General features: G+C 44.5%; 1 protein-coding gene across 30 annotated transcripts in view; it reads right to left on the bottom strand.

The window, feature by feature from the left end:
• Positions 1-353: 353 nt before the first annotated feature.
• Positions 354-21115, bottom strand: part of LOC125945605 (uncharacterized) — a 135654-nt gene continuing 114892 nt past the window's right edge. For 18 of the 30 annotated variants that reach the window (XR_007467053.1, XR_007467066.1, XR_007467062.1 and 15 more), the window contains 7 exons: positions 10692-10755; positions 8141-8207; positions 7501-7568; positions 5703-5807; positions 4067-4188; positions 2614-2729; positions 354-486 (listed from right to left, as the gene is read on the bottom strand). Coding sequence is in view for 4 of the 30 variants with exons in the window: in XM_049667695.1 (XP_049523652.1) it covers positions 11626-11638; positions 15006-15142; positions 19090-19167; positions 20794-20938 (373 nt within the window). In the remaining 26 variants the exon portion in view is untranslated. Of the gene's footprint in view, positions 487-2613; positions 2730-4066; positions 4189-5702; positions 5808-7481; positions 7569-8140; positions 8208-10691; positions 10756-11545; positions 11639-15005; positions 15143-19089; positions 19168-20793; positions 20939-21115 lie in introns of those variants that run through there. The other 12 variants (XR_007467064.1, XR_007467063.1, XM_049667695.1 and 9 more) reach the window with 7 other exon arrangements.

Consider the following 21115-nt stretch of genomic DNA (forward strand, 5'->3'; position numbering starts at 1 on the left):
TCATGCGACGGTTCCGCTGCTTAGCGTAGCGCTGGAACTCCCAAAACAGATGGGACTCCCCAAACAGACGGCCGCGTGGCCACGCCGCAGTCGGGGTACCTGTGCGGCTCCTGGGGTGCTTCTTGGTCCTCGGAAGCATTTGAGGGGCCAGGTTGCTGCGGTGGAAGGGAGTCGGGAGACGGGAAAGGAAGGCTTCTCTCCCGGCCATTTGTATGTACCAGCTACCGGCCATTGTAACTTTTATGTTAATCACTAACAATTCCGTTCCAATTCCGTTTTTCTCAATGGGACCTCCTGTATATCTGAATCTGTAAAAGCGTTTTGTATAACAATAAAAACATTTATTGATTGATTGATTCTCCTCTATCGATATTCTTTGTTGAAGCCTGGTGTACTACGCCTTGAGGGTGGCCCGAAGACCTTGTTGGACTGACTGCTGCAGCGGCCTCCCCGTGCATCGGAGTCACGCCCTGGAAGTTGGTTGTCCTGCATCGTAGGCAAAAAACTAAGGATTATGCCTGCGTATACATCCTAAGAGATAATTCCGACTACGAGAAACGGTCGATAACATTCACACGCGAAATATTATACGCGATGTCCCGAATATCGTTCATATTTCTTGGGAAAAATAATCAAGGGAAAACGTTTATTCACCTCAGACTATGGTTCAAGAAAAAAAACCATACAGTTACCTTTCTCCTTTTAGTTTTGGATAATGTCATGAGCCCTTTTCAAGTGGTGCCTGTGCTATGTTTATCAAAATGAGTAATACCGATGCCCATTTTCACTTCTGAAATACCTGTCCCTCTTCTTGCGTACTTCGTACAAGTGTTCAGCTAAGTGTTCTACAAAGTGGAACGTATGTGCAAGGACGTTCCTCTCACTAATTATACAAGTGCGGAACGAATGTCCCTTAGCGTCGGGACTACCTTCGATGAATGTTCTTGCCACTGATTTACTCGAACACTTTTCTTCAAATTGTCCCAAACAAGTTCACCAAGTGCAACATCTCAGTAGAAATGTTGCACTTGTTGCGTGGAAAATTGCGTACAAGTTGCACTTGTTGCAAATGTTGCGTGGAAGTTGCACTTGTTGCAAATGTTGCGTGGAAGTTGCACTTGTTGCAAATGTTGCGTGGAAGTTGCACTTGTTGCAAATGTTGCGTGGAAGTTGCACTGTTGCAAATGTTGCGTGGAAGTTGCACTGTTTCAAATGTTGCATGGAAGTTGCATTGTTTCAAATGTTGCATGGAAGTTGCATTGTTTCAAATGTTGCGTAGAAGTTGCATTGTTGCAAATGTTGCGTAGAAGTTGCATTGTTGCAAATGTTGCGTGAAAATTGCACTTGTTGCAAATGTTGCATGGAAAGATCACAAGCATGCGCATATTTTCGGATTTTCCTGCGCTGCAGGTGCCGTATACACGAAGAACTTGCGACGTTGATTGTTCTTAAGTGACTTGCTGTTGGCCAAGAATAGCATCAGGATTGTCTAGAATGTGTTTTTTACGAAAGTATAGCGTAAGAAATTTTAAACGAGGCTTTCTTTGCGAACTCATGGTGGCTGTCACAATGCTGCTGCTAACTTGCCCAATACTGACACAATGATGAGTGCTACCATTTTACTATTTTCCAAACAACGCGGGCTTCGTTTTCTACAGAATTACTCATTCATAAAACAAATGACAGATTAAATAAAAAGTAACCTTTCTACCTTTGCTATGCTTAATTGCGTAACAATTAGGCCACAATCGCGCGTTTGCTTCTCTTGTGCCAACGTCAATGCATGCTTTGTTTCCAGTTACGCGGTGAAAGCCTACATGGCAGCTTGTGATTTTTGATTGTAGTTCATTTGCATACTGTCATTGCAGTCGGCCATTTGCAGCCTGCCATTTAGAGTTTTTGGAAAGCTAGCCATACAGTAGCCCTTCATTATTGGAATGCTTGTTTGACTCTGCGTGGCTATTCCATATGTGATTCGATACTTTCTATTCGTATTCGACTCGTATTTCGACAGGAAGAGATGCGTCTGCGCCCGCTTTCTTTGCGCCAAATACGCAGGAATGTAATAGAAAAATTTCTAGCATTTGCTTAACCGTTTAACGAAAGCTTCACTTCACACAGCTTCAAAGATGTGCGTTAGATTTAACAGTTTTTAAATTAATGTCCCAGATGTAGAAGTGCCACAGTTCGTGACGACATCGGCTCAGTCATTTCTGTGGAAACGTGCAGGGGTATTTCTTTTAAACTTACTTTCTTTCTTTCAGTTTCATGCTTCACAAAAAACCGTCAGTTCATCGTCACTGCACTGCCAGTCTAATGCCCGAAAGTGGTGAGGGGCATTTTAAATCTAAGACACTTATCTTCCAAATACGACACATTTCATGATTGGAACAGTTTGCGACGGAAGTCGCTCCTCATGGAATAAGAGGTGGAGATTCAAAATACATTAGGTTTAGGACATGTTTTTTTAAAGAATGGCCCAAATTGCCAGCCACTGATTCTGCAGGCATAGTTGTGAGCCTTCACGTTCGTACATTGTCGGCATATAACGTTACGTACAGTCTTAAGTGAACCAAGACAGCACTGCTCGGCGTATTATATACGTATACTCACCCATGAGGGCCTTTCGTGATGTTGTCGCTGATGAGGAGATGTCACGTTCATGTGGCATGTAGCACACCACCGATTGTCACAGCAGAATAAGTAAGACTCGACGACAACTGCACCATCTGCGCAAACACGGTAACATTGAGGTCACTGGCGCACAGAATACTGTAACATTTCACATACCATTAACACCACAGCTAAACTCCAGTTATATGGCTGCATTGGTGCGCCGAGGGTATACGGCTGTTCATTCAGCATCGTAATGATGAGCGCTGCAGGGATTTTTATAGATCTCTACCCAACCGGCATCAAAAGCCCGTGTGGATTCGTACGTTAACGTGACATATTATTGCGGTATACGTTAACGTGACGTACGTTATTGAAATTTTGTTGTACCGCAAAGTAAAGAAACACATGAAGGCCGATCCCCACATGCAGTGTTTTCACCAGCGTATTCTGGTGCGCTTCGTCAACCGGCGTCACTCGGCGCCGGTCGGCGTCGACGCTGAGGGAGGCGACATGTCGAAGCGCCGAGGTCTCGACAAGCCAGTAATATTACTCTGGACACTGTCAAACTCCACCATGTAGTTGAATCTTGTAATGGTGGCATTTTGAGCCACTCGGAGGCTGCCGTAAGCCTCCGACTTGACTCAAAATGCCGCCATTACCAATTTCGACAACATGTCGGAATTAGACAATGTCAAGAATAATGCTCCAGATCTCGGCGCCACCGCCGGAAGCGGCTCGATGAGCGGATACTAATCTAACCAGCTCGATTCCTTCCCGACCGCCCCATAAAATGAGCGCCAGTTCCAATCATCTTTAGCTGGTCCGCCCATGTGCAAACACTTATATAACACTTATATAAAACATTCGCAATGCATTGTATAGCACAAAACGGTCTTGATTTTCTGGCGGCTTAATCATAATTATGCCAACAAACACGACGCTGAAATGGATTGTTAGGCTTGGATTAAATGGCCAAGGCATGTGCGGTTCCCACTGAACACGCACCCTGCAAAACTTGCATAGCGTTTCTACGAAACGTCAAATAGAGCTGGTAAATGCGTTATGCAGGAGTAAACGTGCCATCTCCCTTTGGGCCACTATTCAGCTCGCAGGAGCAGATAGCGCGAGCTTTGAACTTTCATTGCTACGAGCCTCAGGAAGTTGTGCTGCCGACGCGCGGCAGAACACAGCCTACGATAGTTCATTAACAGTTTTAGTGAAGCAGACGGGCTCCTGTGCTTTTCCGTGGCACCCTCACCGTGCAAACGATTTTGGACACATACTTTACAGTATGTGTACTTTACAGTACAGTTAACAGTATCTTCAACAGTCATCTTTTGAAACTTTGAAGATGACAAAGCTAAAGCAAACTGTACGACCCTAAAGGCATAATTAGTGAAGTATGCGTTAGGCGTGCATGACTTAAACAACGTTCCCGCAATGTTCTCACAATGGGCATTGATCTCCTCGGTCGGTTTCTCTGGAGTCATCTCCGCCTTTGTCAATGCTTCTGTCGTCGGCTACAAGAAATGAAAGCGTCCATAGCGACGCTGGATGCCGCAGTAGGCCGCGCTGCGATGAAGAAACAGAGTGTAAACACTACAGCACTGACATCAACGTTCAAGCACTGCATTCCGCTGAACCTGTGAGAATGCTGGTACAGAGTACAGAGACTGCGTAGGAATATAATTTTTCACGCTATCTTACGGGCGTGTTTTCGTTCAGCGAATTTTGTAAAACTCTGCGAAGGTGTTCTCAGAACGCTCCTGTTGATGCAAAACTCAGTACATATTATATATATATGTATATATATATAACATGTGTATGTACATGTATATGTTATATGTTATAACATATATATATATATGTTATATATATATACATATATTATAGGTAACTTCAACAATGGACCATTTTCCTTGTAAAGTCTCCAGCGATGGATATAGTAGTATGCTTAGTGGCTGCATTAGGCGGTTGCCTGTATAGTCTGTGCGACAACACAGTGCCACAAACACGTGAGCGTTTGTGTGGACGACCTGTACACCACGCAAGAGAGGACGCGCACTATTCTGGCCATTGTGTCACCGCACTACGCTTTTCTTCTCACGCCATCGCCATACCCTCTCCTCCGCTTTCGTCTCATAGTTCAGCTGCACCTTCCTCTCCGCTTTCCTCCTCGCACCTTTCATCTCCCGTGGCTATCCTTGTTCGCTCTTTTTGTCCTTCGCTCATTCGCTTGTTTACGGCACGGAACAACGCCGGTGCTCTAAAACGAGGTTAGGATGGTGTAGCGATTGCTCTTATATTAGAACACAAACGAGCGACCTTTCCTTTCCTCTAGAGCGAAAAGAAAAGTATGAATGACGCACTAAGGACTCACTTTTTCGCGTTCCTGCTGACGCTTTTTTTAACACGTCCCTTACACATCGCCGGCAGAAACACCAAAGCCAATAAGAAGGCTGACAGGGGATGTCACCATGGCAGTCAATATGAAAGCACAAACCAACGCCGTAGCGATAACGAAGTTATCACCTTTGCTTCATGTTTTCACACCCAAAAGCGTGGTTGAAACTTAGGTGATTGCATCTAATTCGTAAAAGAAGCTAGTGCTAAATTTTATATGTCTAGACTCGCACAAACAGCGCTAAAAACAAACAACAGCGGTCACTCAGTGCGTGTACCTTTGCGCTGCAAGATGATAACTCGTATCATATTCTCGAGCAATAACCAGCCTTGTTTCGCGAACTGAACTGCCCTGATATGAACTTGATAAATGTGCCAACAGACATACTGCGCACATTCAGAAAATTTGTTTGTCGCAAACGTAAATAGAAACAGTTGAGTATGTAGTGCCATGCTGTGGCCCTACACATACTCAGCTTTACGTTTGCGGTAACGCTGTATTCTGCAAAACAACACAGTTACGGACTCCCCAAATAAGCACACTTCCTCGCCAACATTTGTGACGCCAGTTTTTTTCTTAACCTATTCCTCTTGTTCGCAGTGGCAACATTAGTAAGACTGTCAGCATGTAAGATCTGTGCGTCACAGTCGACATTCGTGTAACTCATGCAATATTTACTTACCAAAGGTGGCTGCAACGACGACTGCGACGCTGACGAATACATGACGGCGACACACGTGACTGACTCCCGCAGGGTATCCAAGTGCGCTTCCACTGGTGTTTTCACCTGCACAAATACGGCCAAGTATAATGAACGTTGATTAGCGCAGACTGTGCACAATATTAGGACTGTTTAATGCCAAGAATACTAGAGGGAAATTTGCAGCTGCTAGGCTGTTGTACTGCGAGAACTGGTTACATGTGCATCTAGTCACTTCCATGTGAACACCTCCAAATTACAAACCAAAATACGTGTACAGTAATTTCGAAAAAAAAATTTGCGACAGAACAATTTCACTAAGTAGGTATTCCTTTCTACGCCATGGAAGACGACAAATATATGTCAATGTTAAATAGTAACGAGATCTCCAGAAACATCAAGCTAAACTGTGACAGTCACTAAGCCACTGGAAACATCCAATTATGGGAAGTTTTCGATTACATTTCGAGCGCAGCGTTACATCAGAAGAATCTAAATGCTGTGCTGTCAACTTTATTATGCAGGATTGAACACTTCCAAGATAAGTACCTGGAAATTCCACGATCTAGAATATGCACTTGCTTCATAAATCAGGCTACATTTTCAATTGTGCCGCCTGACAAATTCTACAATTTAAGCTTTCCAATCGTAACGGTCTCTTTCACCTGCCACTGCTACGTTCAGGCTAATTAGGTTGGCATTGGTTCTTTTAACAATACAAAAGGTCAACTCCACCTGGACAGTAGATTAAAGTGGTTCATAAACAATATTCAATTACTAGCTTAAAGGCCTACTGCTGCGAAACCAGTCTTTGCAAAGCCGCAGCACTCTTAAATTTGTTTAAATCCTTTAACAGCACAAAAGCAGACGATGCGTACACCTGGTAGTGTTGCTCGGAAGTCAGCCAGGCTTCTTACACGGTCCCAAATTTTGTTGCACTTGACATTAGAGGTGAACAGGATGACAGAAAACAAGCTAACTTCGTTAGGATCGGTTCGTGCGAATTAGTGTGGTTAACATGCACTTGTAATGGAAGGTCAGTAGAATTGAATGTGGTGTAGTGCAAACAGTACAAAACGAGCTGTAACTTTTACAGAATAAAGTAGTGTATTTGCCATCTTAAAATAGTAGTATATAGCAAACACTAAGCCATTAGTTTAGCGGATTAATGTCTCTGTTATGCTCTCATTGCATACAAGTGTACCGCAAGTAGAACAAGAACACGACAGGAGTTATGTAAGGTTCATGGAATAATATGGTTCATACGCCATGTGCTACTAATACTAGTGTAGTGCAAACGCAATGACAAGAGATTGGTCCCGCGGAAAATAAACACGCCAGAAGAACAGCGTGAATATAAATTCGTTGTGAAGTAATAAAGGGTGTGGTTAAGTACATTAAGTAAAGACGCCAGAAGAACAGCGTGAATAGAGAGTCGTTATGAAGTAATAAAGGGTGTGGTTAAGTACATGGTTTCACTCTTTGTAGAGTCACTCTTGTGTGAATTCCAAGTGACGTCACAATGGGTAATCATTGTGGGTGTCGTTTACAGCTTCGCTGTCCAACCACCTTCACAGCGTGGATTGGAGCCACAGTTTTTTTAATAAACGCCAATACATTGGCAATTATGCCAGAGTTCCGACCAGAACAACATCTACGCGGTTCTAATTCCTCAGTTAAAATCCCCGTCGACACGCTAGACAGTGTCTGGATGAGAACTCCCCGTAAAATAGGGGTGTCGCAACGTGCAAATCGACGTACACTGTAGTAGACCACTAACCAGTGGTGACAGCAGGGAACCAGCGACGAGTGCGCGACCGCTAGGATCCAGCATGTCCACTTCGGGTGCTGTAGAGTCCACACAAACATGTCAGCGTTTATGTGGGTGAACTGGCTTAACGCAAACAGCAAACCGCTCGAAAATGTCAGACGAAGAGAGACGGGGTGATGCTTTTCGGATTAAGGTTGCACTGCCTTCCTTCCAATAGACACACCGTTGTGATTACTGATTATCTATCGATTTCACAGTCCCTGCGGCGTTTATTGAAGCTGACTATGGGTTTGCAGAACCGTTCATCATTCGACTAGTTCATTCGATTAGTTTCAAACTAGTACTAATACTATACCATACAAATAATATAACGCTAATAACCATACTAATAATACTAATAATCACACTAATAGCGAGGCATTTGTTACAGCCAAATTTTACCTTCGCTTGACTATAAGCAGGGGCTTCTAGTGAAAGTCTCCTGCAAATACGGTTGATGACACCTGAATAAGCACCACGTTGCTACTAAGAATTCTGGAGTTCGGGACTTGTGCTCCCTAATGAACATTATGATAAAGCAGCACGTCATTTGAATATGCAAACGACAGCGTAAGCCCAGGATGAAGAATGCCACACAGGGAGTTCTTACCACAGCTATGGCTACGTTGCCACGAAGGTGTCCCGAAGCTGCCACAAATCCTCCGCTGATGCATATTCTGCGCAAAAGATCAATACTAAGTTCAAGTCAGCGGCCTGTACTAAGTATTCAGCGAAAGTTTCACCTGCAAAACAGGGTAGCCTACCGGGCTCAGCCTGGTTAACCTCCCTGCCTTTCCCTTTTCACTCTCTCTCTCTACAGCAAAATACGCTTCTGGTTGCCTTTCTGCAGAAGCATGAAGCATGGCTTCTTATCAGCCACCACTTGGAAGGCTAATGTTTAATTATGATCACACTTACGGGCGTTCTTGTACTGGTCATTATTGGGAACTCCAGCATCTTTGACCTCGTCAAGCTAATGACATTCTCAGTATCCCGAGGCCTCCCTGTGAGACGTTGGATTCTAAAATTGTTCCGCCAATTAAAAAAAGTGCGAAAACAAAGTCGAAACCGAAAACATCTTGTGACGTCGCGAGCGGCACACCAGCGGGAAAGGCGCGCAAGGCATGCCACTCCTGCCAGCGCAGAGAACGAAAGCGGTGAAGAGCAGGCCCTCGACTCTTCGGGGCTGTCAAGCAGCGACAGATACGATTATGATAAATTAAATGGCCATGAATAGCCGTTCACATTCGACTGGCCATAACAAGAGCTAGCACACTGCGACATGATCAAAGGTAGCTCTCGTTTAGTTCGGAACAGAACGTGCACGTCATATACAAGACATAGTATGGTATGCGCACTGTGGGTGAGTGAGGGCAGCAGGGCTGAAAAATCTTGAACCAGGCTTCGTTAGGACAGGTTAGCGAATGAATGTGGTTCATACGCATTTATAGTGGAATGTTAGTAGAATGGAATGCAGTGTAGTGCAGACATTACCAGACGAGTTGTAACTTTTGCAGATTAAAGTAGTTCATGCGCCATCTTAGAATACTAGAATTTAGCGAACACACGCACGCGCCCACGCACGCGCACACACACACAAACGCACACGCGAGCCATCGCTGCTCGCTTTTAACAGCGAAGCTTCTCGCTTTTAACAGCGAAGCCGGTGGTTAGTCCGGGGATTGACAAAAATTATGGGGTTTTACGTGCCGAAACCACGATCTGATTATGTGGCACGCCGTAGTGGGGGACTCCGGAAATTTGGACCACCTATGGTTCTTTAACGTGCACCTAAATCTAAGTACACGGGTGTTTTCGCATTTCGCCCCCATCGAAATGCGGTCGCCGTGGCCGGGATTCGATCCCGCGACCTCGTGTTGTGCACAGGAAAACCTCGCCGAGCGATGACGTCACTGCGTCGCCTAGCAACGCCAAGCCTCGGAAACAGCTGCGTAGGTGGAGCTAAGCCGTAACGTCATCGCGCGCGCCATCGCTTTGCCATGACGTCATCACGCCGAGCTCCCGCGTAGCCGCGACGCCGCTGCGGCGACAGAATGCCCGACGTCTCCGCGCCGACTACATCGCCGTGAGAACGAGGCGACCGAAGAAGTCCGTTACTCCCGAAAACGAGGAAGCACGGCGCGAAAACCGTCGTGCCGCTACTCGAAAGCGGAAGAGACGACTTCAGACCAACCCCGACTATCGCGCCGGTGAAGCGGCGGCGAAACGTCGGCGACTGGCAGAATATTCGGAGTTACGAGCTTGCGTTATCGAGCAAAAGCGTGTGTGCGGACAGAAGCGTCGACAAAACGATCTGGGCCTGCTACTTAGCCGATCCGAGATAAAGCTACGTGGGATCAACAGCTTTGCTGTTAGCACACTCTTCGTAGTGTGATGCTGCCCCCATTTATTTTGTTTTGTGCACGGTACGAAATGATTACCAGTTCTTTTTCAAATACTGTATGGTCAAACCTGCACTATAAAAGCAATTTTCTTCATCTTAATGGCTTAATTATCTTAAGGAACGTCAGAGATCCGCTGGTTAGTAGACGCATTAACTCGGCAGCTGATCAGCCTAACGTCGGCTGAGCGTGTCTACATCGCCTCAAACTATGTGTGCGGGTGGCGAGGACTGAAATTCCTGTAGCCAACACAATTCCACGTGACATCCATCACTTGCCCGTACACAGAAACTGCTACTGCCAAACACTACCCCACGATCGCCGGCTCTTTAACGCTGTCATCTGCCATTCATTGCCAGCATGTGCTCTGCGTATGCAGTCTTTTACGTCATAACGTATAGTTATGAGAGAAAATAATGAGAGAATTAACAAAATTCATTAGGGAAAAAATATGAGCAACTCTGAAACCTGAAATTTTTTTGAAGAATACTAGAACACATAATAATAGAAGTATGTAGAGGAACGTTTGCAGCGATATTCATTGACATCCGCTGACATCGAAAAATCGCCGGAGTTTGCAGGCTTCTGCTTTTCACTGTAGTGCTTCTAGCTTAAAATGTTGCAATATAACCTTAATTTATTAATAAATTGGAATGAGAGACACGAGGTTCAACACAATGTACGTAGACGTGATCACTTTCCGCACGTGAATTCCATATCGGCGAAAGGAAAATTAACATCAAAAGGCTGCTGTCTTACCCTCAAAGTTCACGAATGGAACACGATGTTGTAGTTTTGACATCCAAAACCACACAGCGAATTCCTGCAAAGAAAGAGTTCTTTAGAATTCAGCGAGTACAGCCACATGACCTGCTTTAATCTCGGTATATCACAGGCGTTCACGCTGGAAATGCAATCTCACAGAAGTGTCCACACGTTTTTTGATGTTCGTTTAACATTTCTCCATCTAAACGGATGATGGTATACAATGAGCGGTATTCGCAGCTGAATAGCAAGGCATTTAGCCTTGTATACTGAAGTAGGCACCGATTAGTAATCATGGTTTTAGGGGACGTAAGGAAACACGGTCGTACACTGCAATGCGAAAGTTTAAATTCGGTTCGAAGCTGTATGCGCACTGCTATGTTGCTACACAGTCACGGTTAGGCTGGCTATTAAGTTTGTTGGCGGAAACAGCCACTGTGTTTAGCGGTATAGGACGTGCATCTGCAAGTTAATGGACCTAAAAACGATCAAACAGTTTGCCTCTCAAATGCAAACTGATGATTTTCTCCTAATGTTAAGAGGAAGCTTGAGCTCGGGGCCTCCAAGTTTCACGATATTTGTTGCATTCAAAAGAAAAAGCTAAAATCTAATGACTGTTGGTTGCGAATTTTCGATTTAGGTAATCAATTTTTTAATAAAAATTGGCGAAAATCAAATTACATGTATTTGACTAGGTGGCATCGCAGTTGGGCCCGAACTAAATAAAGCTTCTTCTCAAGCCTATAATTACACGTACTGTGCTCAGTGTGCTAACCTCAGCATCACCAGGGATGCGCCGTTGACTGCAACCTTCCAAGCAAATGACGGCGGAACTTCGCAGCGGGTGAACTGACTGCCACAGCGGGTGAACGCCGTCCGCTTGCACCGACGTATACAATCCGTACAAAGGCAGCAACGTCAGTGTCCCTCAGGTGCGCCGCCTGTGAACAAATAATTCAGCAAACAAAAGGGAAAGATTGGCATCCACCCCAAGTGTAGCATGAAGCTGCATGGTATTTACACTACAAAGCTTATCACAAAGAATGCCACAAAGTTTCACACCTTGAGCACTACTGAGAAATCGAGCACTGTGCAGCTGCCTTGCTAAGCCTAAAGTATGGCCGTTCAAAGCTGATCGAAAATATGAGCACTGCTAGTGTTTCCATAGACATTGTCCTTGCTTTTCGAAATTTCTTTGTACTGCAAGAACATTAATAAACGCATAGAAGCACTAGTGATTCATACGCATGAAAACACCTTACTACATGGGTGGTATGATCGTGGCATTAGAATTTTCCACATATTTGAGACGCGTATTGTGCGCTCAGCAGAACATGTAAAGGAGGAGGGGACGCAAAAAAAACGTTTTGAATAGCATAGAAAACTTTGGTTTTCTGACGATGCAATTAACTGACATAGTGCAAAGTAATGACATACATCAAATTCCATGCTATATTCACTTGACGTATTTTATCAAGGCATGGGACTTAATTCTCACGCACAAAACATTGCTAAAATTTACGTCCCGAAACCATGATCTGATGAGGCATCCGGAGTGGCGTACTCCGGAATAAAGTGGTCATCTTGGGGTTCTTTAACGTGCACCTAAATCTAAGTACACGGGTGTTTTCGCATTTCGCCCCCCTCAAAATGTGGCAGCCGTGGCCGGGATATGGCACCGGATTTCATTCTCGAGCGCAACACATGCCTAACGTTTTTGAAAAAAAAAAAAACTGCAATCGATAGGAGGAAGCGAGGCAGCTCTCCTGCACAGAGGTATTTCCAGTAGATTCAAAATCATAAGTTTTACCACTAGTCGCAATAAGACGCAATTTTTTTCACTGAATATCTGACCAGCAAAGAATGATGAGGCAGACTGCAAATGTGATTTTAAGGTTGTCCATAATTCAAGAGAGCCGTATTTTGCGAAAATGCAACGTCTTAATTTTTATTTACTTAGCGAGAAAGATTACTGGTGTAGCAAATCTAATTAAAGTTTCTTAACGAAATCACCACATTCGTCAGCCGCACTCAATTTTTATGTGAAGTCTCAAAATTTGTTTTTATTTTCAGATGATTACACAATTAAAAATGTCGGGAATTATACGTAAACCCGAGCGTTAGCTTCAATCTCGTGGTATTATTTGCACGAGCAGCTAGCACGGAAAGTTCACATTGGCATTTCTAAAATTCTGAAAAGTGATTTAACGATCAAGATTTCGATAAGTCAATTGCATTATCACGCTAAAGAACACATCACAACATGCTAATATTATTGCTTGCATAATAACTGTAGCCAAAATGACGTAGCCATGTCTGCGATTAGATCTATGAAGGCGATTCATTGATCGAATATACAGTCAGCTATAATCTTAGAAGGTCTGACAATACAGCTAGTGTAGCCAGCATATTCTCCAACTTCACCATTTCCTGTAATTTCATGCTTATTCGGCAAACAAGATACTGAGTGAACTTGTGGATACTTAAGCAAACGTAACTGATTCTACGCACATAATTCCTGTTTGCATGCAGCGTGTTTACGTGATTAGTATTCGTCACGTTAGAAAAACCGTCGGCCCTTAACAATACCGCCGCAGTGGTGGCCATTCCCTTCTTTTCGAATGACATAAGTGCGGCAACATCACAATCGATGCTCGACATTATACTCACTCCTGGACCGCGGAGAACGGGCCGATGCCTGCGGCGTCTTAGTGAGCAGAGAAGGCGACTCCGCGCACGACACTTATTGTCACTGCGGTTGTCACTGCGGACACACTTGGTCCTTCTCTGTCTGTGGAATGGTATGCGCAATACGGTAACTTGGAAATTCGAGAGAGCTCGCAGCAGCTCTTTTCGGGAATTATAGAGGTTTTCGAGGCCTTTTTTTCTACGAACAAACAAGAATGCAAGGTGCTCGCTAAGCCTTTTTTTTTACATAAACCATCCATGGTAAGTACAAACATGTTTCAATTTAGACCAACAATTTTATGAAACCTGAGCGAAACTATGCAACAGTATCATATGCAGCTCATAAATAGGCTCATGCACCGCCCCAAAGCATGGCAGCACCATGCAGCAGTACCTTACAGGTGAGATATAGATAGGTCTTACGATGACCGTTACCGGTACCCGCTGCCGCGACGTTGCATCCGCGGAGTTTACTGGGGTCCGGTAAAGTGTGCCAGAAAAGCTCCCGCATTATAGCGTGTCTGCATAACAAAATGGCAATAGCCGCCTTTACACGAATTCGACAGAATGCAACAGTAGCGCATCGCATTTCCTAGCACACCGGGTGTAATGCGATGCACCAGAGTTTACAAGTAGCACACTACCCCTGGTGCGATGGTGGCGGCATACGGTGTCGCACATGCAAGGAAAAGCAGTGCTTCCGGTGCTACACCGGCTCAAGCCAGTTCGCCGTTCGGCGAGCGCAGCAGATCCGCAGCAAATTCCGATCCCGTAATTCCTAATGCGATGCGAAGTCGACTTACTCCTCTCAATCCACTTCTGCCTGGTGCAATGTGACGTGCTTTTCTAGCGCATTTGCCCCGTATACATGGATGCGATGCGCTAGAAAGTTGATCTGATGCGATGTGCTGCGCCAGTTGTCGCATTCATGTAAACGCGGCAATTGTTCAAGCTGACGGCTGCAATCCTTATGCACAAGTGTTTTTTGTTCTCGGTCACCATCAAAAATAATGGCAAAATTAGTGATCGCTTATACTCTCATCTCACGCTTAGGAAAGATGCAAACACTGCTTGCCGTAATTTTAGATAGGTTGTTTGATTTAACGTTGCTAAGCCTAGAAAGACTGCATGCTAAGAGGCACAAAACTTGATTTTCACAGAAGAGTACATTAATTTGGGGCAGGTGGCGCGACATACTGCGAATTTAAATAAACGAGGACGCAAGAACACATCTATAAAACAAGCACATATATACAAACACACATACATACATCAACACATAGATACAGCGCTGGTCCTGTGTAGTATGTGTCTAGAGTCAGCAATTATTTTCGCTGGTTAAATTTGCATTGTAGTTCAGTAATGTGGAAAGTTCGGCGAGTTGGTGTAAGTCATCATACCGGATTAGTGAAGCAGCGCACCGACCTCGACGTAGTCGAGAGACAAGAATTCACGAGTATCGTCTATTCTTATGTCTCTCCACGTTGTCCTGGTCAGTGCACTGCTTGACCAATGCGGTATTGCAGTGTGTCCATTTTCACGTAAGAGACGGCACCCGCTTTATACCATGTTTGCCATGTTTCAGTGACCATGTTTCAGTGACCTTGAAAGTCTCATCACCTCACAAACGATGCTCCTCCGTTCAATGGTGGTGACAACCGGGATGCAGAAACCCCACTGAGTGACCACGTGACCACGGCGCACGCGAACCGATTGCCACAGCCGAGTGCTGTGTCCATCTCCGTAGGTGGATTAATCTGCGCAAAAAACGACGTGTAAGTGTGCGGCCTTTTCACACCATGCAGGTGTGTTTCATGCCGTGAAAATTACAGGTAGATTTGGAAGCTGTTCATTCATTTGGACGAATTGCGCGTATCAGTGTTCAGCCACTAGGGGAGTGATGGACGCTGCGCGAGTTTGTGTGAACTTGAATAAATACTAGCACATTCGCGTACACCAATGGCCTACACTATTGCAAGCTAGGGCATTCACATACACAAGCATGAGTTCACACAAGTACTAGAGAACTCGCCATTCCGTATGCTAGATCCGTAAATGAACATCAGCAGTTTTTAGCGGCAGCCGCCTCAAAGTTTGCCTTTTAATACAACGTAGTGCTACCGTTAAATGGGAAGTACTGCACCTTCATAAAGCTTTCCATGTTTAGAAGACACGGAGTTCGCTCTCTACATACATACATACACATCCACTCATATACAGCTAAGAATATCGGAACTCTTGAGCACCATGAAAGTGTTCTGTTCCTTTCTCAGCAAATGGCTGGGATGCAATCTAGAATAACCTGCTTGACATTGTGTGAAAGTGCATGTTCACGGAGCACTGAAATTATGATTTAGACTATTTGTAATGCTCGAAAAATTCTTATACCTCAAAACCTTAGAAAAAAAGATGACAAGCCTCAGAGCGCCATAAATAATTTAATAGAATAGCTTTTAAGAGCAAGTTTTCGTTTTGTTTCTCAGGAGATGACTACATCGTTGCCTAATGGCACACAACGTAGTCACGTGGGAGCAGTGAGTTCAACGTAAACATACGAAGCGAGCGGCGGAACCCGACCTTCGAGAACGGGAAGCCGCGTTGGTTCGTGAACGTCGAGCAGCAGAACCTGAGGTTCGGTACCATGAAGTTCAACGCAAACGTACGAGGCAAGCGGCGGAACCCGACCTTCCTGAACGTGAAGACGTGCCCATGGTCACTCATTCGTCTGCTATGCAGGCACATCTGGTGTCAACGAGCGACAGCATAGGAGGTATCTGAGCCAACTGGAATGAGTGCCAAGACGTCGAATAAACCGGTAACCTCACCACTTTCTGTGTTACTACGTCATTACAGAGTCATCTCGTTGGAATCAGAAACCAACGTTTTTTGCATAACAGCTAATATAATAAATCATTGCGCGTGCTTTGACGCGTGTCAGTACATTTTCTAGGGTTTAGAGGTACTGCACCTTCGTTATTCTGCCACAATCGTGTAAAGGCGGCTATTGCCATTTTGTTATGCAGACACGCTATAAAGCGGGAGCGTTTCTGGCAAACTTTACTGGCGCATTAAGAGTCACGTAAAACATGCATTCCTTGACTTTTTTTTTTTTGCAATCGCTGTCCGTCAGTATTGACCAAGAACAAGAAATGTCATGGCAGCATTCATTTAGGAAAAGTTTGGATACGACACAACGTTCTGCTAAAGTGACTCCGAAATTAAGTGAATCGCTGGTTGCCCACTCAGGACTTTACCTTGTTGTCGCAGTTTCACCTGAAAGGCGAAGCATCAATTGCGATAGCAAATTTGTAGAGAGCTATACGGAGTAATGATAATAGCTTTATCAGGTGCATAAACTTGGACATGCAGCAGCACTGGCAACACGCACAACTGTTGTCGACGCCGTCGGCGTTTTGCCCGCGTTCGCTCAAAATGCGTGCGGCGTTGGTGACTGTTGCCGGAGCCTCTGATATAAATAGGCACTTGGTGCCGCAGCTAAACGTCGCCTCCCTTCCCTCCTCCTCCCCCCTCCTCCCCCACGGCCTCTCGCGCGTCGAAGAAGGCGCGTTTGCTCTACATATATGGTGATTGTAAAGGAGGAAAGAGACGCCTACTTCTGCAGCCCTTAAGCGAGCACGGCGCAGAACTCCGCCGTGAGTTCACTCCCCGTGAAAGCGCGCGCCCCTCGCGCCTTTCACTCGCACATCCAGCGTTCGGCGCGCGGCGACGATTTCATCTTCATTGACGTCATACGAACCTCACGGCGACGCCGACGGCAGAAATCTGCTTTTGAGTGTCCATATAATTGCTATCGCAATAAAAAATGTCTCACAAACCCATCACTTTGTAGGTGAGATCATACGCACACATTGCAACACACGTTCAACGCATGCCTTGTCAGTGAAGCAACCCCGTTGTTTATTTACTCTTCCGGCCATACACACGTTTCAATACAAGTTTCATAACGCCACCGATGGAGCCATGACACCATTAGTACTTCTTCACCGGCTGCCTCAACATTAAGTTGAACTCAAGTACAGCGACAAAGTAGCGACAGCTATACCAGCGTCATAGCAATGACAGCGTCGATGCGCCGACACTTGGTGAGATTATTTTATTTCATTCATACCTTATGCCCTTTCTATGCTTGTACTGTTTTACGTACGTTATTTATATGCGGATGGATCAGGTTTATTCGCAGCGTAACGACCCGATAGTCTTATTCTCACAGTCGAAGCTTTCATGCTAACAGTTACTTCTGCATTAAAACACGTAAATCGTGACTCACGAGCAGCATACCAGGGAAGACATCTGTGCTCTCTAAAGGTATTCTAGTTAACGGTATAAAATACTTAAAGGGACATTAATGAAGTGGGCTAATAATTCATAACTAGCACTTAATAGCCTAATAATAAAACAGTAGCTGGGAATAGCTGTTTGCTATTCGCCGCAGAAAAACCAGCGCCAATACGTCAGCGTCATTCCACGACTTCCGAAGTATTTTACTGCACCTGGGCTTTTTTTGCGGCGCATTAAGAGTCACGTAAAACATACATTCCTTGACTTTTTTTTTAAATCGCTGCCGTCAGTATTGACCAATAAACAATTAACCGGACACTAGCAGACGCTGTCAAATTCACTGACGTCATGGCAAGTTGTGCGGAAACTTCAAGGGAGCGTCACCACCCCTGTTTCGTATTTTGCGACTTCCTTGTTTATCATGCTTTATCTTAAAGTAAGAGTGGCTCTTGTTTGTTTGCAGAAAGGTAATTCACTAATACAGCTGAACTTAGTACTTTTTTTAGTGTCCCTTTAACCTTTAACTAAACAAGGCTGGCCTCCAACCAACGTTTCTAGTCTGACACCAGCTCTTCTCAGCTACTTCATGATTGCCACATATTAACAATTTGTAAACTTGTATGAATCACTTAATGACCTCATACAATGCAACGTATTCAGTGGAGTTGAGCTTGTTAACAATAACACGAAAATATTTCCTTGATATTGTAATTCACTTTTACCTTTATTACGAATTAGTTATCGCAAACTTTTTTCAAGCATATCATGTTGGAATTATCTCCCGACTTAAACCGTCCTTGTCACTACCTATTTCTAAACCGGAAGTGTTCTAGTTTTTAATAGTTCTTTTTTAGATATAGCACATTGATTTTTTTCTCACCCAAAATATACCTGCTCGATTGCACATCGTGATATCGTACATCGCAGTAGTTACTCACATTTTTAAACTTTCTTGCCGAGTTTTTGTATTCTTTTTTCCTTCATCAAAATTATGTAGTACGATTCAGTATTAAATCTATTATTGTTTCCTATTTCTTGCGAGGTTTTCGAGGACTGTCACTTAAACTTCTTCAATCAATTCAGTTCAATTTGGTTTTTCCTACTACCTGACAGGAGGTAACCTTACAGCGTTGTGCTCTGGGCTCCCTTCTGTATCGTCATTTATGTATTACACTTGATAGCTCTATAAAACATGATAATGATTCTGATTAATGACGGGTAGAGCACCATGACTTATTATCAGGGCAGAGTTTCAGCCTGGAACGCTTCTGTGCGATTCGAAGACCATGCATAAAAACTACACTGTCAGCACGCAAAGATCGTCTCGAATCGAGAATAGACAATTTTTGAAAGACCAATGTTGAAATGTCACGATCCATGCTAAACGCAGCGATAGCCTACGCACCCCTCGTGACAGCAGGCAGGTTGTGACAACTGCGTTCCCGATGAGGGCGTGAACCTTGCTGCACGCGACTGATTGCCACTGCGGATGGACAGAGGCCGTCGCAACATTATGAGGTCAAAAACCTGTACACAGTATTTAGCGGAATATTGTGCAAAGCATATCGAAGCACAATCTAGCAAGTTGGCATACTACTAATTATTTAGTTGGACTAATTATTTAGTTGGACAATTAAGTAGCATACACTGTTGCTAGTTTGCACTCGGTGTTTTCTATATCGTCCCTGTTCCTTCGGGCCATTGTCTCTTGAGTATGGAATACGAAAACGCCCAACATTCAGTACTTGTTAATGTTGAGGCGAATTTGTAATTTCAGTCCTTGAAATGTTTAGAAATATTGTTGAAAACTGCATAGTGCTTAAAAAACGAAGCTGTCAAGTTTACAAATCTATATCTCGGCAATGAAAAACGATAGGGCAACTGACCTATCGCTTCGTAAGTAGACAAAGTTATTTATTAACGCGATAGCGTTCAGGGCTCCGTGTAGCAGAAAATTTGGCGTCGGGAACCGGCGTGCGATGCGTGGCGGAGAAAATCCCCAACCACCCTGACCGCGCAGGCCCTCCACCTGGTGCAAGGTTTTGCACCACCAGGTGGAGGTCCTACTGAACTAGTGCTCGAAAGAAAATTGAATTTCTCATAATTTAATCCGTGAGGAAAAAGGTAAAGTGCGACTTTACCATTCGGCGTCGGATTCGCCGTACCAATCGGCGTCGGATTGTCATTTGAATGTACGAGAAAACCTAATTCTGCTGCGAGGAAACTCAACACAAACCCCTTTTCCAGCATTTCTACCAGACCTACAGCCGCGCGTTGCGATGCGAACGGGTCCCCATAACGCTATAGCGTTTTTAATTTTATTTGCGTGGTGTATATGCGAGTTATATTGCCAGACCGTTCTATCACAGAAGTTGCTCATACCGTGTCTTACATTATTGACAAAGTTATGCCTCGGAATTTTGAGAGTGACAACCCCCAAACAAATTTTATGAAAAAAAAAAAAACGCCGACAGCGCGTGCATTTTATGTTAAATGTTTTCAGGATGAAATATTCAGGGAAACAATAACAGAAACCCGGAAAGGATGCAATTAATTTGGCGCGGTTTTGCACATCCTCCGGGATCGGCCCACGCAAGAGGCCGCGCGTTTCTACCAGAAAGCTCGCCTTCGTGCACAGCGCTCGCCGCCACTGTTTCCCGGTAAACATTACGGTTGTACAAGCTGCAGTTGCCGGGAAGCGTGAGAAGCAGTCAGGGATCTTTGAATGCTATCGCGTTCCACGCGACGCTTAAGCGTCCTCGAAATTTTATGCATCCATGTGAAATATATTACTAATTGGAGCATAACTCTAACAAACCGCTGTAAGCTGTAAATTATCAGAGCAAATTTGTCAGCTTTAGATGCTCTCACGGATCCAGTTTACGGAAAATCGAGATCTATTTTCTTCATACTTACCAATTTTCGGCAATATTAAAAAAAGTTCTAAATTCAAATTCCGCTTCCCGCAGTAGGTACCAAGATTTATCTAAGCTAAACGTTTCTCCATTTTACTTGCATTTGAATAGGTGACATTAGAGTTGCGTCCGAGCTAAAGCTTCACCTTAAGCCTATTATTTTTCTTTCCATTATCAATGTAGTAGATACTAACCGTCAGTGTCCCAAAGGATACAGCGATGGGAATGACCACCGCTGACGAGTCGGTAACGGCGCTGCACGCGACTGATTCCCACAATGGGTGGACACTGGGCGCTTCCACCGACATGCACGGCAACGAAGCAACGATGTGGGTCCATCTGTGCGCAGGATTCAGGCAAGGGAAAAATTTGTCAGTCAGCCAAGTGGAGCACGCAGCTATAAAGAAATTCGGACACCAAGGAAAATCAACACTACGGAAAAATGCAGCGCTATATTTGCCTTGGTAAGCCGAAATTGTATACGGCAGTTCAGCCAGCATCGGAAGAGCATTGTAA

The sequence above is a fragment of the Dermacentor silvarum genome, chromosome 5 (genome assembly GCF_013339745.2).
Source record: "Dermacentor silvarum isolate Dsil-2018 chromosome 5, BIME_Dsil_1.4, whole genome shotgun sequence".
In the NCBI taxonomy this organism is placed as follows: Eukaryota; Metazoa; Arthropoda; class Arachnida; order Ixodida; family Ixodidae; genus Dermacentor; species Dermacentor silvarum.